The following is a 15,379-nucleotide window of genomic DNA, read 5'->3' as shown; positions in this document are numbered from 1 at the left end:
AGGGTATACAAGAGTCGGTCGCCGGCTGGAACATTTGTGATTTCTTCTTTATATATGCTAGTTCTAGATCCGTTGGCTGTAGATCTGGGCACAGGGAGAGGCCTGCTATGCGAATTGGCTCATGGTCGTAATTTTCAAATGCGCGATACGATCAAAAGACTTAATTCGTATGCAAAGAGTTGCACACATACCCACACATGTAAACAGGTACACACATACATATGTACAAAGACACATACGAGTATGTATGTACATACTGACAAGTGTTGAAATTCTACAAGTTGCTGTGTGTAGCTCAAGTGAGTTTTAATAATTTATCAGTCTTCGCTGCCGTTGCTGCGTTTGCTGCTGATGTTGATGTTGATGGCTGCTGTCCATGTTGCTCGTCTGCCACTGACAGGCCATCAACTAGGCCACCTCCATAGTGTGTGCCGAGTGCGGGGAAGGGAAGGGATTTTGGTTGTTCTTGTCGATTTGTGCTTCTTGACGCGCCAAAATGCCAACAAGCTCGTTTGCCATTTGCCATTGCCTTTGCCATGAACAGAACGCATCAGGCCACACGGATTAAGGAAGCGTGTGAACTCCCATTTGGCTAATGGCCAAGAGCATCGTGTTTTGGCCCAACATGCAAGAGTGCACAAGAGGAAAATCAACCTGTTTCCAACTGCCTGCCAGCCTGCCAGCCAACCAACCAACCAACCAACGAGCCTTCCCACCAGCCAGCCAGCCCAGCGAGCCCAGCCAGTCAGCTATAACGTGACTCAACTAGTGCACTCCATGAAGGGGGGAACGCGGTGGCCGCGGTGGAAAACAGTGGAAAACTTGATTCGCATTTTCCTGCAGTAGTTTAGTCGTTTTGTTGGCGGCGGTAATGGCATCAGCGACGACGGCAACAGCGACACCAAAAGTAGGGCACAAGTACATTTCATTTCACGAGCGGCTGCCTGAACGAAATCGGCGTTAGGTGTACATATAAATGTTTCTCTACAAGTATGTATGTACTTGTATGTATAGAAGTATGTATGTGTGTGTGTTGCACATGCAAGTGCTGTATGTGTGCGTGTGCAGAACTGGTTGTTGCCGTTGGCTGCATGACACGTTAGCCTGCTTTTCCTCTTTACAAAACCTGGCGCCCAACACTACTCCTTTGCCACTTGGCACACTCAGCGCCGTTAACTGGTTTTGCTTTCGCCCGATTCAGGGTTTGCTTCTCCATTTGATTTATAACATAATCGTCATCATCGCCAGCACCATCACCATCATCAGCCATTGGTCATGAGCAAGTGCACCGCAGAGTTGCAGAGCACCAGAGCACCAGGCCAACCGCAGCAAACCGCAGAAAACCACATCAACCCAAGGCAGAAACCGAAGCTGCTGGGTTGGCTGAGAACGCCAAATACTATTAATAAACCCTTTATATCTCTCAGCGAAAAGAAAGAAACACAATTAAGGCATTATCTTAAATTCATGCTCCGAATTCTATAAGTTTTCCCTCGTTTCTTCAACCCATGTCGATTGGGAATCTGTGACTTGACTCAGAAGGTTTCTACTTTTTCGAGCTAATAATAAGAAAATTGTTCTGCTATTTTGGGGTACCAATAGCCTGAAGTGTCTTTATCGATACCTTCCTACAAATTCTTCTTCGGATTAATAGTCTTTATCGTCGCTATACGTTTATAGATATCCTTCTCTGTCTTCTATAGCATGAAGGAGTTTCCCACATGGTCACAAGCCGAGAATCTGTCTTTAATATCTGTGGTTACAAATTATTTTAATTTATTCAACATGTAGTCAACCATTCTCAGATACGACAGCAATCTTCCCAGTATGAAATGAATATTAAACATTTATTTTAGCATTAAATCCATATATACTTAATGAAATGAAAAGTGTGCTTGGAACATCCATTTGGTAGAATAGTACACCACATGTTATGGGTGAATATAAACATATACAAGATCTGCTCAAAAGAAAAGGTGAATTTTGAATTTTTTTGAACAGTATTTATTTATCCATTTTTCCCCTTCATAGTAATCCCCCCCAAAGATATAATGCACTTATGCCAGCGCTTTTTCTAATCCTCGAGGCACTTCTGAAATACGCTTTTCGCTATGGCCATCAGCTTGTTCTTCGATTCTGACTTTATCTCATCAATCGTGGCAAAACGCTTTCCTTTCATTGGTCTTATCAGTTGAGGGAATAGGAAAAAGGTGTAGGGAGCCAAATCTGGCGAATATGGTAGTTTGTCAATACAGTCTTTGATCAATTATTTCCAAAAGTCATAAAACGACGAACATAAAAACTATGACTAACCTTTTCAGTTGTCAACAACAAACTACTGATCCAAATTGGCTAATAATGTTAGCATATGATAAACATATGTATGAGTACCAACACAACAAGACAAATATTGATAATCGAATGTACATTCATCTTTTCTCTTGAACAGTCCTCGTATATTATAGACCTGACGAAAAGAATTTAATTTGTCATCCGTCTGTTTCAATCACTACTTCTCCCAAAGCCTTAGAGCTATCGCGTTAAAATTATCCACCGATGCTTACTTGTGACACAAATAAATTGCCGGGATCAAACTCCAGATCGTAATATCGTATAACTGGCATTCAAACATTATGATGTAGAAGAATGTTTTGTATGAACAACGTTTTAATGTTACATATTGGAAGGAATTGTATGTGAAAATGCTGATATTATGTCTGATGGCGTTATGTCACTTGAGGGCCATGGATGACTAAATTAAGGAATATAGTTCCCGGCCCGGGATAGTATGTCTGATGTAAGGGAAAGACTATGCAGACGGGTATAACTTTGCAGCTCGTTTGAAATCATAAAAATGATTAAGTATATGGGATATAGTTCATTCTCAGTCTCCTATATATTGAAGTATTAGCGTTCGTGACATATATCTGAATGCAGCCTCCGTCTATCTGTTTCAAACACAATTGCTGCCTCAGCATTGAAGGGTTCGCTCTAAAACCTTTATTGACTTTCCAGTCAAGGGTATAACAATAGTGGCAGTATTATCAAAAGTTTGAAGTGAAATACACCCGTACACCCATAATTACTAGAACAAGCGGCGGCTGTTGTCTAAACGTATGCGAACAGTGCTGATGTGTCCTTTTTAGGAGCTGGCTACAGAGTTATCCGCAGCTACCCCCTCGAAAGGAATGTAAAAGGCGCAAAACGATTGCACGGAATTTGTTTTGCGCACGAAAAGGCAAAATGCGTTATACAATTTCCAGGGTATGCCGAAAAAAAGCTTCTTCATGCGGATGTATGCATGGGGTGGGATGGGGTGGTGTTGGGGGTGAAGGTGGGGGTTGTATTGTGTGGGTGTAGCCTTTCAGGCAGCTCAGTTTTTGCGTCCACAGGGTGTGTCGGGTGTCATGCCGCAACCTAACTCGCAACTCGGGGGTTGCGTGCATTGGGCGTTGTGCGTGTGTGTGCGTGTGTGTGTGTATTTGTTTATTGTTAGCTAAGTTTAACTTGTTAGTGGGTGGCACTTTGGGGATGAATTCCGCAGCCGTTGCTAGATGTAGCTTTCAGTAGCTGGCGCCAGTAAGTTAAACTTTTTGCCTCGATGATGATATCAGCGGCGCTTTTCAGGGTGGTTGTGGTTATGGCTGTGGCTGTAGCTGTGGTTGCAGAGTTTGTGAGCTGAAAACATGTTGTTGAACGATTCCCAACCACTCATCTGTACATGCACATACTTGTATGGATTGGCCGTCGACAAAAATACATACACTTGCAGACCATTTGTATCTGTTTTAAATAAGCTCAAAAGAATGCGATCTGAAAACAACTGCCCCTTCCTCATTCAGTCGCAGAACAATACGAAATGATGAAGCCATGCAAAAGCATATTAACCTAAGACCAATTCCATATACATACATACATATATAGTATATATTAGCAGTGAAGGGTCACCATTTAAAGCTCACTCTTTTTCCTTATGGATGTAGTTGAAGATTATAAATTATATTGATTCTTTCCTTACAATGAATACTATAGAAGGAAGGTGCTTTCCACGGCTTTTTGAAAATTAAGAAAAACAAACAATAATTTGGCAAAATCCATTTATTTTATCAAAAATAGTCCCCTTCGAACTCCAAACAGTGATGACACGGTCTAAAAGCGTGTCGAACGAATGTTTTAGCTTGTTGGCCGGAATGGCCTTCAGTATGTCGGTAGAAGCCTTTTTGGATGGCGCCTACGTTGAGAAAATGCTCTTCTTTCACCAGCAAATATATTCTTATGAAAATCTAAAAGCCTAACGCTACCAAATCGGTCGAATGCGGGGAGTGGTTGACGGTTCCATTGCGGTTTTTTTTTTGTCTAAAAATTCAGACAGACAATCAATCAACTATCGCAGAAGAAATCTTCTTAGTCTGGTAGTCCAAATTTTCGGTCAAAATGTGATAAATTGATGTTTGATCTGACTCTGATTTCAATGAAGATTAAGGCTAATGTTTAGCGTACATACTAGTCAAGATTTATGATCTCACGACCCTTTTTGAAACGCATATACAGCTCATGAACTCTGCCATAAGACTAGGTACATCAAATAAAAGGTTTCGAGAAAAGTTTAAGCCAAAACTTAATATTGGCTCATTTTGTTATTGCTTCCAGAGGAGCAAAGGTCCTGAAATTTTTATTTAGAGTCGGCAATGGATGTACCCTCCAACCAGCCAGTCACATATAGATGGGGCCATCGAACAATGGCCTACTCCAAAGGTCCTATTTGATTTGGAATATTCTTGCGGAATAGACAAATCAAATAATTTACAGTATTTGTTCAGTTGAAATAAATCTGTGATAAAGCAAAAATATTTATTTTAGAAGTCAAATAAAAATAGACAGGACCAGCATACAAAATTCAGTAACATATACATACATATATCCGCTTCCGACTCACTGACCAGCCTTATTAAGTTTTTCTGTTTCAATCACTACTCTTTCCTTAGCTTCAAAGATATCACATCGCACAGATCGCGGCTCTTTAATGTTTATGCAAAATTTGGCATGAGTGAAAAGAATTTTCAAAAGTCAACTAAACATAGTGACCTATATACATACTGGCAAAAGCGGGCGCTACTATTTTTATAGCTGATTTTCATTTGAAATTCTAATTGAGGCGGCTCGCTCGGAAGGTAACAATCGCATGGAACTTTGAATTGTTTGTCTTACAAATTTTGTTTTGTTTTGTTCGTCTTTTGTTCAACAACTCTTAAACATTTTTACTGAGCTCGGGCTCAAAAACCTTCAAATATATGCAGGGTGTTTGTGTTTACAATATCTTTGTGGGAAAAAATTAAAGCGTGGACGTAGGGGAGAAGTAGGGACGAAAAAAAAAAAACAAACGGAAGTCAAGCTTGGTTAACATTAAACACTTCGCTCATATAAATTTCGATTTGCAATCTATGCGGATATTTAGAAACTATTTTTCTTGGTCCCTCATAAATTAAAGAATAAGTGAGACAGCAAGCTCCGGATGTGTCTGGGCATCTATTATTTTCCATAAGTTCTATTCAAATTTTTAAAACGGCCTTGGACTGTAATGAAACGTAATTCCCATATAATTAGAATTGGATATAGGCATATAAGTACATACTACATATACATGATTATTTGGTCAGAATTTCCTTTAATTGCTAGCGATCTAAACTGTCTTTTTATAGCCTTCTATTATTGAATTGTCTTTAGGAATCCGTTCATATTTTACCGACTCGACAAACTCATTACTTGTAATAAAAAACAATATTTCTACATACTACTACAATTAGCAACAAATATACTTTTTAAAATCGAGTCGAAAATACTAAATTTGTATTTGAAAATGCATTCGTACATGGATTTTAGATCTCTCCAGGCAAACAGTAGCACGATTATATATTTTAAGCTTATATAGTATACTCGTATTCACCTATTTGAAAGGTTTATTGAGGACTTAACACGAATAAAAGATTATAACTAAGCAAAAAAAATATCGAAATACTCTTAAAAAAGTCTGTTAAATTAAAAATAATCAACACCTAGAGACTTACATATGATTATGTACAGTTTCAGCATCTCTTCGAAGTTCAGTTCTTCTCCTCTTGCACAGATCCTGCTGATTGTGATAGGGAATTGTGCGGTCAACGTTTGGCAAATATTGTCGATCGCCACAATGAGATAATGGATATTACCCGCAGGTTATCAGATATTATAGCAGCACCGACATTTGCCCATTATGTCTCGTCTAGTCTATTATTGGCTGCCCGCGTTATTGCCATATTGCTGGTAAGTATTGGAGCAATGCGGACAGATACTTGACATGAATTTTAGCGAACATGCTGTGTAGTTTTGCGGATATCATTATCATCTTTTGAGGTACATGCTTCATACGGTTTCTATCATCTTTCCGATTTTCCCCTACTGCTAAGGCGGGCAGATCGCTTAAACTTTTTTAATTATTATTATTATTATTTTCTATCGCCTGTAGATCCTGGAGTTGGGGGAAACAGTTTAGCGTGAAGCGCGAAGATCCGTTTATTTGCTGCTGTTGAGAACCCAAAAGCCAATCAAGCTTCAGGTGCCCTTCTTCACACCCGTTGTGTTACATTTTGTTAACCGCGGTGCGTAGACCATAATTGTTGGTCTAGTCATAAATAAATTCCTCCACTACAGATCATAAAGATTACGGCGCTCGCTAATACCAGACATTAAATCTTTAATAAACACTTAATATATGTACATAATTAAAATCAAGATGCGACTATTGTGCGTAGCCTGAAAGTATGCAGCAGAAAAATTAAATCCCACAGATTCTGTGCAAAAATGGAAAATTCATAAATAAACGAATTATTAGCAATGAACAAAACAGCTGTCGTTTTTTGCAAAAATATACACTCGACTTGCTAATAAATTCATATGCTCTTGAGTGGCTTGGGCAGGCAGAAGCGTTTTGTTCATTTTATGCTTAAATATTTTAGCAATTGTGCAGCAAAATTTATTGAGAAATAATTTGCTGCTGTGGAATTTCTAGTACTGGCAAGCAAACTTCGAAGCCATAAACCATTTTCGTAAAATGTACACCAAGGAATTTGTCGTTTAGTTGGAGACAGCTGCAAATTTTAAGCAAAAGTGGCATAAACTTTTATTAAATTTGACACCAGGCTAGGTACATTGGGCTTCAGCATGGCTTTAATTTTGTTGCACAACTACAAGTAGTTGTGTGGGTTTCCCAAACATCCAAAGCAGTGGAGAAATAATTTCGAATTCGAGATAATCTTATTTAATAAAGTAATGCAATTGAAAACACATATATTTTTATTTTTTTTTATTTTTATAATTTGGGGCTTCTGAGACATTTTAAGCTTCCATCAATAATCTATGTACCTATAGAGGATAAGTCGATAAGTTGTTCTCAAGCATCTAAAATGTCACTGCTAAATTGTCTCAGATTTTTACTTAACTAATGATCAGATATGCAAATTATTTTCACCCAGTTTCACATCTTAATTTTCAAAAATATCGAACAGAGAGAATGATTATTGGTTATGATTATGTTATAATCATGACAAACTCTATTGTTTGCCTGGCTGGCTATAGCTTTTCGTTTCCAGAAGTCAGAAGTTAGTATCCGCATAAAAAAGATAATAGAAAATAAACTTTTTTACCCCCATCGATTATAAAGCAGCTATATGATTTAGTGCGCCTATTTTGAATGCATTATAAACAAGATAGAACGCTACAGTCGAGCAAGCCCGACAGTAAAATAGCCTGTACTGCCCACAAAAAAAGAAAAATTAAAAAAAAAAAAATTTTAAAAAAAAATTAAATTATTAAAAAAAATTAATGAATTAATTAATTAAATTAAATTAGAATATATGTTTATGTTTAGTTTTAACAGCATACATTTACATCACGTACCTATGCGTGTTTATATGCGTGTATGTATGCAGCACAAAGTTGAACCAAAGCAGCAACAACAACAACAGCTGCGGGCAGCGCTGCCGACAGAGGCAGCGCATGAGCAGCGATTTTACTTATGGCTATAACTTTCTTCAGAATTGACCTATCATGATGAAATTTGGCACACGGACACATTAGTACTAACTGGATGTACCTACCAAAATTGATTTCAAAATTCCAAGAATTACGGAAGTTATAAGAAAAAACACGAATTGCGGGGGAGTGGGGGGGTGCATCGAAAAAAAACTCAAACTCGTACTTTCTCGGTCTTAGGAGAATATGGAAACCAAGTTTGGTTATTCTAGCTCTTATACTTTCTGAGATCCTTGCGTTCATACGGACAGACGGACAGACAGACGGACAGACGGACAGACGGACGGACGGACAAGGCTATATCGACTCGGCTTCTCATCCTGATCAAGAATATATATACTTTGTGGGGTCTGCCACGCCTCCTTCTGTGTGTTACATACATGCGCACAAAACTAGTATAGCCTTTCACCCTTTGGGTACAGGCTATAAAAATATATATAATTTTAACACTTAATAAACTAAACATTTTCGCCTTAGAAGCGCCCCCAATTTAGTTTATGAAGGATTTTTTGTTGATCATCATTACCATACATTATTATTTAAAAGCACACTACAAGTACTTTGCTGTTAAAAAATAAATCAAATGAATCCTCAACGATTTAATTGATATTTGTTCAAAAGTATAAAAATCATTTATGTATGTATGCATGTGAAGTCAAGCTTCAGCTTATCCTTGCAATATCCTCGCAGACGATATAGGAGAATGTGGAAAGGAGTAGTTAACAATTAGAGGACGATTTTTTGTATCGCCGTATTTGTGGAGCTAAGGACTAAAGCTAAATATGTTCATAGGCAAAAACTTGTATTTAACGATTTGAAGCGCAATTTAGATTATTAAGGACACTATAGATCGATTATTCGTAGAAAACATGTGCCAAATGTTACTTCAAGATGAAAACAGGCGGCTTGTATACACTAAATAGCTTAATCTTCAGTCTTAATCTTCAATTAAGTTAGAGAAAAAAAAATTAATAATTAATTAATTTGCTTTATTTCACTCACATCCCATTAAGTCTATCTAGCCAATAAATATTAGTGACTTATAACCAGGCCAGAAATTGTACTTAATAATTGATATAATCGGCGTCAATGATGTTGATTATTTATTTTATATTCCTTTTTCGTGTTGGTATATTTTTGTATAACTTTTGTGTCTTTCGAGACTACTTATAATCCTGTAAACCAATTTAGAGGAATGCAAGTTAAGACCCAAAACCTCTGGTGTTCCCAAGACAGAGCACATAGGAGTGGACGTGGCCAATGGATTAGTAGGTTCTTGCACACATTGGACCACTTTCTACATTTGTCTCGTTCGTCTCGGGCTAACTCGGGCAGTGATAACAGAAAAGACTGTTTAATTGAAAGAGCCAGTGGGCAGCTGGGCTCGCATTATTGTTAAAAGACGAACTAAAGGACGAATATGAAAGCCAGTTCAAATAAAGATTGAACAGAATGTGGTTTTCTTTTGCGATCTTACACAAGCACTTCCACAATACTGAATTTTATGGCATTTGAATGGAAGATAAAAGCAATCCACGCCCGATTCTAAACTTACAAGTACCTTTCGTCTTTTCGCAGAACAAATTTATAATCGCCAGCTTTTTGAGCAGGGCCGATCTGATTTACCATATAGATTAGTGCGCAGTTCTAGTTATATTATATACAGATTAGATTTCTTTCTTGTCGAATCTAAATGCGAATGGCTTCCGATAAGGTCCAGTTAGGCGCTGGACTCACGTAACATCATCATCGGCTGTTTCAGTGCAACTTGAAAACTTAAACGGAATACTGTGGGGACTCGGAAGGGCAACAATGGTCAAAAGGTTTATTTTCTCATTGTTTTTGGCCAGCATTTTGCTGTCCAAACTTTCGAGCGCTGAACAAGGTTAGTAAACCAATTAATATATAGGATAATCTGTAAGTAACTTGAATTGTGAGAGGACCTTTCTGCAAGTCCATTCTGTGAGTTTTAATCAAGTTGAAGTTTCTCTCAAATAATGATATATATTTCTCATACTTTGTAAGCAATTTAAATGGCTGTTTGTTAACGAATACCTGCGCTTATCGCATGGCACGTGGTATTATAAATTCCGACTGGCATCCATAAAACACAATCAGTTGACAAGCCAGATGAGCCTCCTTCCATATTTCTTTTACGTTTTCGACTAATTTCAGACCGCGATCACCCACGACATCGCGCCACACGCGCTCATCCCATCAAGAATGAGGAGGAGGAGCTCGGCGCCTATTGGAATGACAATGCGCAGAGAACTTTGGCTGCCAAGGTGGCAGCGGCGGATGCGGTTGAGCTGAAATCGGCCAAGAATGTGATCATGTTTCTGGGAGATGGCATGTCCGTCCACACAGTAACGGCTACTCGCAATTTCCTTGGCGACAGCTCCGAACAGGTGTACTTCGAGCAGTTTCCTTACACGGGCCTCTCGAAGACGTACTGCGTGAATAGACAGGTGGCGGACTCCGCTTGCACATCCACGGCGTATCTTGGCGGCGTGAAGGGCAACTACGGCACCATAGGAATCAACGCCAAAGTAGCTCGTTACAGTTGCGAGGGCGCCAACACCAACGAGCACCACGTGGATAGCATTGCGCAATGGGCACAGGACGCGGGCAAGGATGCTGGTTTTGTGACCAGCTCCCGCGTCACACACGCCTCTCCAGCTGGCCTCTATGCCCACACTGCCGATCGCAATTGGGAGAATGATGACGAGGTGAGTGCAGCGGGCTGTGATCCTGAGCAAACGATTGACATTGCACGTCAGCTGGTTGAGTGGCCCGTGGGAAAAGGTCTCAAGGTCATATTAGGCGGTGGTCGTCAGAATTTTCTCAACGCGACTTCGCGCGACGAGGAAGGCTACCCGGGCTATCGTAACGATGGCCGCAATCTAATCAAAGACTGGATTGCCGACAAGCAGGCGGCCAACGCATCGGCCCACTACGTGTGGAGTCGCAAGGGTCTTAGTTTGGTGGACTTGGATAATACGGACTATTTGCTGGGTCTCTTCAGCGCCTCTCATCTGCCATATAATGGGGATCGTGTGCGAGAGCATCGCGAACTTGCGGATCCTTCGCTAAGCGAGCTTACAGCTGCCGCCATACAGGTGTTGCAGCGCAACGACAAGGGCTTCTTCCTCTTCGTGGAGGGTGCACGCATCGACATGGCCCACCATGACACGTATGCTCGTCGTGCGCTCGAGGATACTGTGGAGTTTGCCAAGGCAGTGCAGGTGGCGCGCGAGATGACCTCGCTGGAGGACACTCTGGTGGTAGTTACGGCCGATCATGCCCACACCATGACAATCAATGGTTATCCGGTGAGTCTATTGCCAAGCTGTATAACAGAAAGTATGGCACACAACGTATGCTTCCTATCTTCTAGCATCGAGATGAGGAGATCACGGGTGTGGTTGATTCGTTGGCTGATGACGGGCTTCCATATACCATCCTCTCATATGCCAATGGTCCTGGATACTCGAATACTTACAGCAAGGCTCAGGGCCGCAACCTGCTTAACAATAAACAGACCCAGGACGTTAACTTCCTGCACTCAGCGATGGTCCCGTTAGACTCGGAAACCCATGGTGGCGACGATGTGGCCGTCTATGCCTCCGGACCCTTTGCTCAGTATTTTAGTGGCAACTATGAGCAATCCAACATACCAGCTCTTATGGCCAGGGCCGCCAACATCGGACCCTATGCAAATGTGCAGCCGTAGAAGACCCCCAAGGGGGGAATAGAGCCATAAACCTTTTACACGAACACCGCTGACAAAATGTAATTAAAATGCACTGCAGCCACATACTCGTACTATGTAAATGAATTCTCATGTCGCTCTGAATTGTTTTGTGCTTCTCTCTTCTCCTTCCCATCAATGGACTCTGATGTCTGGTTGGGAATGCAATTCTTTCTAATTGAATATCAATTGGCTATGACATGGACATTTGCAGAGCGCACCCATCGCCATGTGTTGGCTCACTGCAATTTCCCGTTCAGCGTTTAATAACAAGCGTCTGGCTGTCAAATGCCTGCCCAGGTGGGGCAGATTGCATCAGGTTGGCACTCTACTCGTACATGAACGAACATGATGTTGCATATGGCGCTCAGATTCAATTAAAGACCAACAACAACCCCAGTCGGTGAGTCATGGAGCCAGAGTTAATTGATATTGCTCATGGGATGGCAACAAGGCAAGGGTATAAGACAAGTTCATTCTGGAGTTGTTATAGTTGTTATATATAGGTGCGCAGGAGAAGTGCCTGCTTGGATTAAAAGATTAAAAAGATTAAAAGATTCTAAATCGATAGATTGAAGATTATCACCGATGGAGCTTTTTACCTAATTCGCCTTGAATATATTCGGAAAATGGCATCTCAGACACCGTTTTCCTTATACAATAAAGAACAACCAAAAATGACTGTCGGTGTCGAACACATTCGACTGTTCGCATGGTATTTATCTGCTATGTGTTATTGGAAGATTTAAGTATCTTCAACTATAGTTCCAATAACAAGGAGACGTCAATTTTAAATCAAATATATTTCTATATGCTTGCCAGAAATCAATGACATTTAAGTATTAATACAAGTTGTATTATATCGCAAGAACCCAGGCCTCATCTTCAGTGTTGCTAAACAACTTGTTTCGGGTTGGTAGTTGCTGCATTTGAAGTTCCAGAAGCCCTCCTATGATCTCTTTTAAATAATAAAAACAAATCATTCAGTTTCACAATGAGTTACTATTTCAAATATCACTTAAGGATATACTATATGTTTGTTGCTGAGAAATGCACGGCAGACAATATAACCAGATCACAGACCTCATCTTCAGAGTTGCTAGACAACTTATTTCGGGTTGGTAGTTGTTGTTTTTGAAATTCCGTAACCTTTCCTATCATCTCTTTTAAATAATAAATAAAAATCACCCACGATTAGTTACTAAATGATTTCAAATATCACGCAAAATATGCACTCTTTTCGAATTTGTTCCTCTCCTATGATCTCTGTTCAATAATAAATAAAAATCACTCAGCTTCACGATGAGCTATTATTTCAAATATCACAAAAGGATCTGAAAATGGAGGGCACAAAGTATGCACTCTTTTCGAATTTGTTGAATCGTGAATCTTTAATATTATCATCACTATTTCAAAGCTATTCAAAACCAATTTAGGACATGATAGCTGTAAGGGTCGCCATCTATATCATTAGAGTATAGGCTGTGCACGTGGTATTTCCATTGGGGTACATATGTTTTACATATTGCACTTGGCTGCATTGATAGTCAATATTACATAATATGCAGGCACGATCTGCGGCACATATGTACAGGTGCGAGTACACATACATACAACCCCAAACACACACATACACATGCATTCACATGAACAACTGCTGCAATAGTGGTGGCTAATCCCTGTCCCAATTTATATTGTAGTCTGTTGCTATAGCCAGATACTGATGATGATGCCAGATTGTGTATTCAAATCCATAGGGGATTTGCTTTTCAGCACTTCCACCAGCACACGTGCAAAAAGTTTTACAACCACCAGGGGCAATGTGCCACAGTGTATCTGCATGTGCATGCCGTTTGTGCCTCAGTTGGCATCTGGGTCAGGAGAGCTCCGGGTAGAATGTGCAGACATGTACATTTTTAGTTACTGCAACACTTTTGTGGAGCGAACCCGACAAAGTTGACCAGCTACTTTCAATTAAACTAACCGCATCCAGTTCGTGGTATGCAACCGCGATTGTGCCACAGGAGCTCAGCGGTCAGAGTGACTGATACGTAGCTCTATAAAAGAAAAGTTCCAGCTCCGCCACGCCTCTCGCCACCTAATGAATATTCTCCTGTGTCAAAGAATGAGCAAAGAGCCACCCCCACGTATACGTAATACAAGTATGTGCTCACAGATTCAGTTATGCTTATAATTTGCTGAAATTGCATTGCAAGGTGACAAATTGAAAAAGAAGAAAAGAAAGACGAGAAAAATGAAATATTGGAATCCACAACTGAACCGTATGAACTGATAGATGGGCCAAATCAAACATGCTAGTCCACACAAATCGAAGAGCAATTTAATGGCCTGTCGGTTAGCTTTCTTAAAAGGATTAGTCCCCTTGATATATGTAGGTGCAAAAGACTAGCTGAATGAAATCTTTCGTACCAGCTGGGGACACAAAGCGCGGCACATGGACTTGTTTTATTCATATGTGGACATTTATTATTGAATGTCAGAGAGCAATCAGAGCAACGGTTGGTAAAAATAAAGCTACAGTTCTAAATGCGAGTAAAAATTTTAGACCTTCCTGGTGTTTGTTGCGGGAGCTCTAATTACCGTTACTAATTGTTCAAAACAAATTAAGTAATGTTTGTTTTTTTGCACCCAATCGTAAGCCCTCAAATGAGAAACAAAAACTTTGAGCCTCTGGATCTCGTTTAAACATACGATGAATGAATATATAATTCATAGATTTACAACATGAATAAGACCTTTTCGGGCTATCATTTGAATGCATTTGTCTTCAGCCCACTGTTCCTTTAGCTGCACATACATACATACATATAACCAAACATATATGTACGTGTGAGTACTCGCTGGCAATTTATTTCCGATTTAACTTACGTACATGTTTTAAATTTTCGGTAAGAGGAGGGTGTTCTTTTATAATTTCCGCTGCCAGTTCTATTTTATGAAATTATTTTTCAATTTTCCAACTGATGATCACTCATACATACATAACTAAACATACATATGCATAGTATATGTTCATATGCATGAATAAAAATATATGTATGTATGTATCTGTATACTTGTGTGCATGTGTGTGGCTTTCCGGAGCAGTAACATTTTGAATCCAGCCTTTACTTGTAGCGAATGGCGTAATCATAGAGGTCTGGGGTCTGGTTCGGGCAAGAAAGTTGTGTGTTTCGACAACTGTGAAAGCCAACCGACTGGGCAGCTTACAAACCAGCCTAGAAAACTGGGTCAGCCTCAGCGATGCCAAAGCGCGAAAGTGTGCATTGGACGACAAATAGAAAGAGAGAACGAGAGAGAACAACAGAGCGGAAAAAGAAATTGATTTTGATGTACATACATATGTACATATGTATGTATGTACGAGTATGCAAGTAGTACGAGTATGAGAATTTTAACAAACGAGAAAACAGATGTGAGCTCAATAAATGATTACTATATACATACATATGTACATACATACATTCATATCTACATATGTACATATATCGCACTGTTCCATATTTTTATCTGGCATACCAGGAAATTCTGGCACTGCTT

The 15,379-nt window shown here is 39.8% G+C and overlaps 1 protein-coding gene across 1 annotated transcript; it reads left to right on the top strand.

Annotated features, from left to right (window-relative positions):
* The first annotated feature begins 9,848 nt into the window (after window positions 1-9,848).
* Window positions 9,849-11,905, top strand: LOC115628126 (membrane-bound alkaline phosphatase). Its single transcript, XM_030524107.1, has 3 exons — window positions 9,849-9,952; window positions 10,243-11,399; window positions 11,465-11,905. Exons 1-3 carry the CDS (start codon window positions 9,880-9,882, stop codon window positions 11,798-11,800), a joined length of 1,566 nt encoding a protein of 521 aa, XP_030379967.1. The 5' UTR covers window positions 9,849-9,879; the 3' UTR covers window positions 11,801-11,905.
* The last annotated feature ends 3,474 nt before the right edge of the window (window positions 11,906-15,379 follow it).

The sequence above is a fragment of the Scaptodrosophila lebanonensis genome, unplaced genomic scaffold (genome assembly GCF_003285725.1).
Source record: "Scaptodrosophila lebanonensis strain 11010-0011.00,11010-0021.00 unplaced genomic scaffold, SlebRS2 tig00000001-arrow-pilon, whole genome shotgun sequence".
NCBI lineage: Eukaryota > Metazoa > Arthropoda > Insecta > Diptera > Drosophilidae > Scaptodrosophila > Scaptodrosophila lebanonensis.
This window is presented reverse-complemented; position numbering and strand designations above follow the sequence as displayed.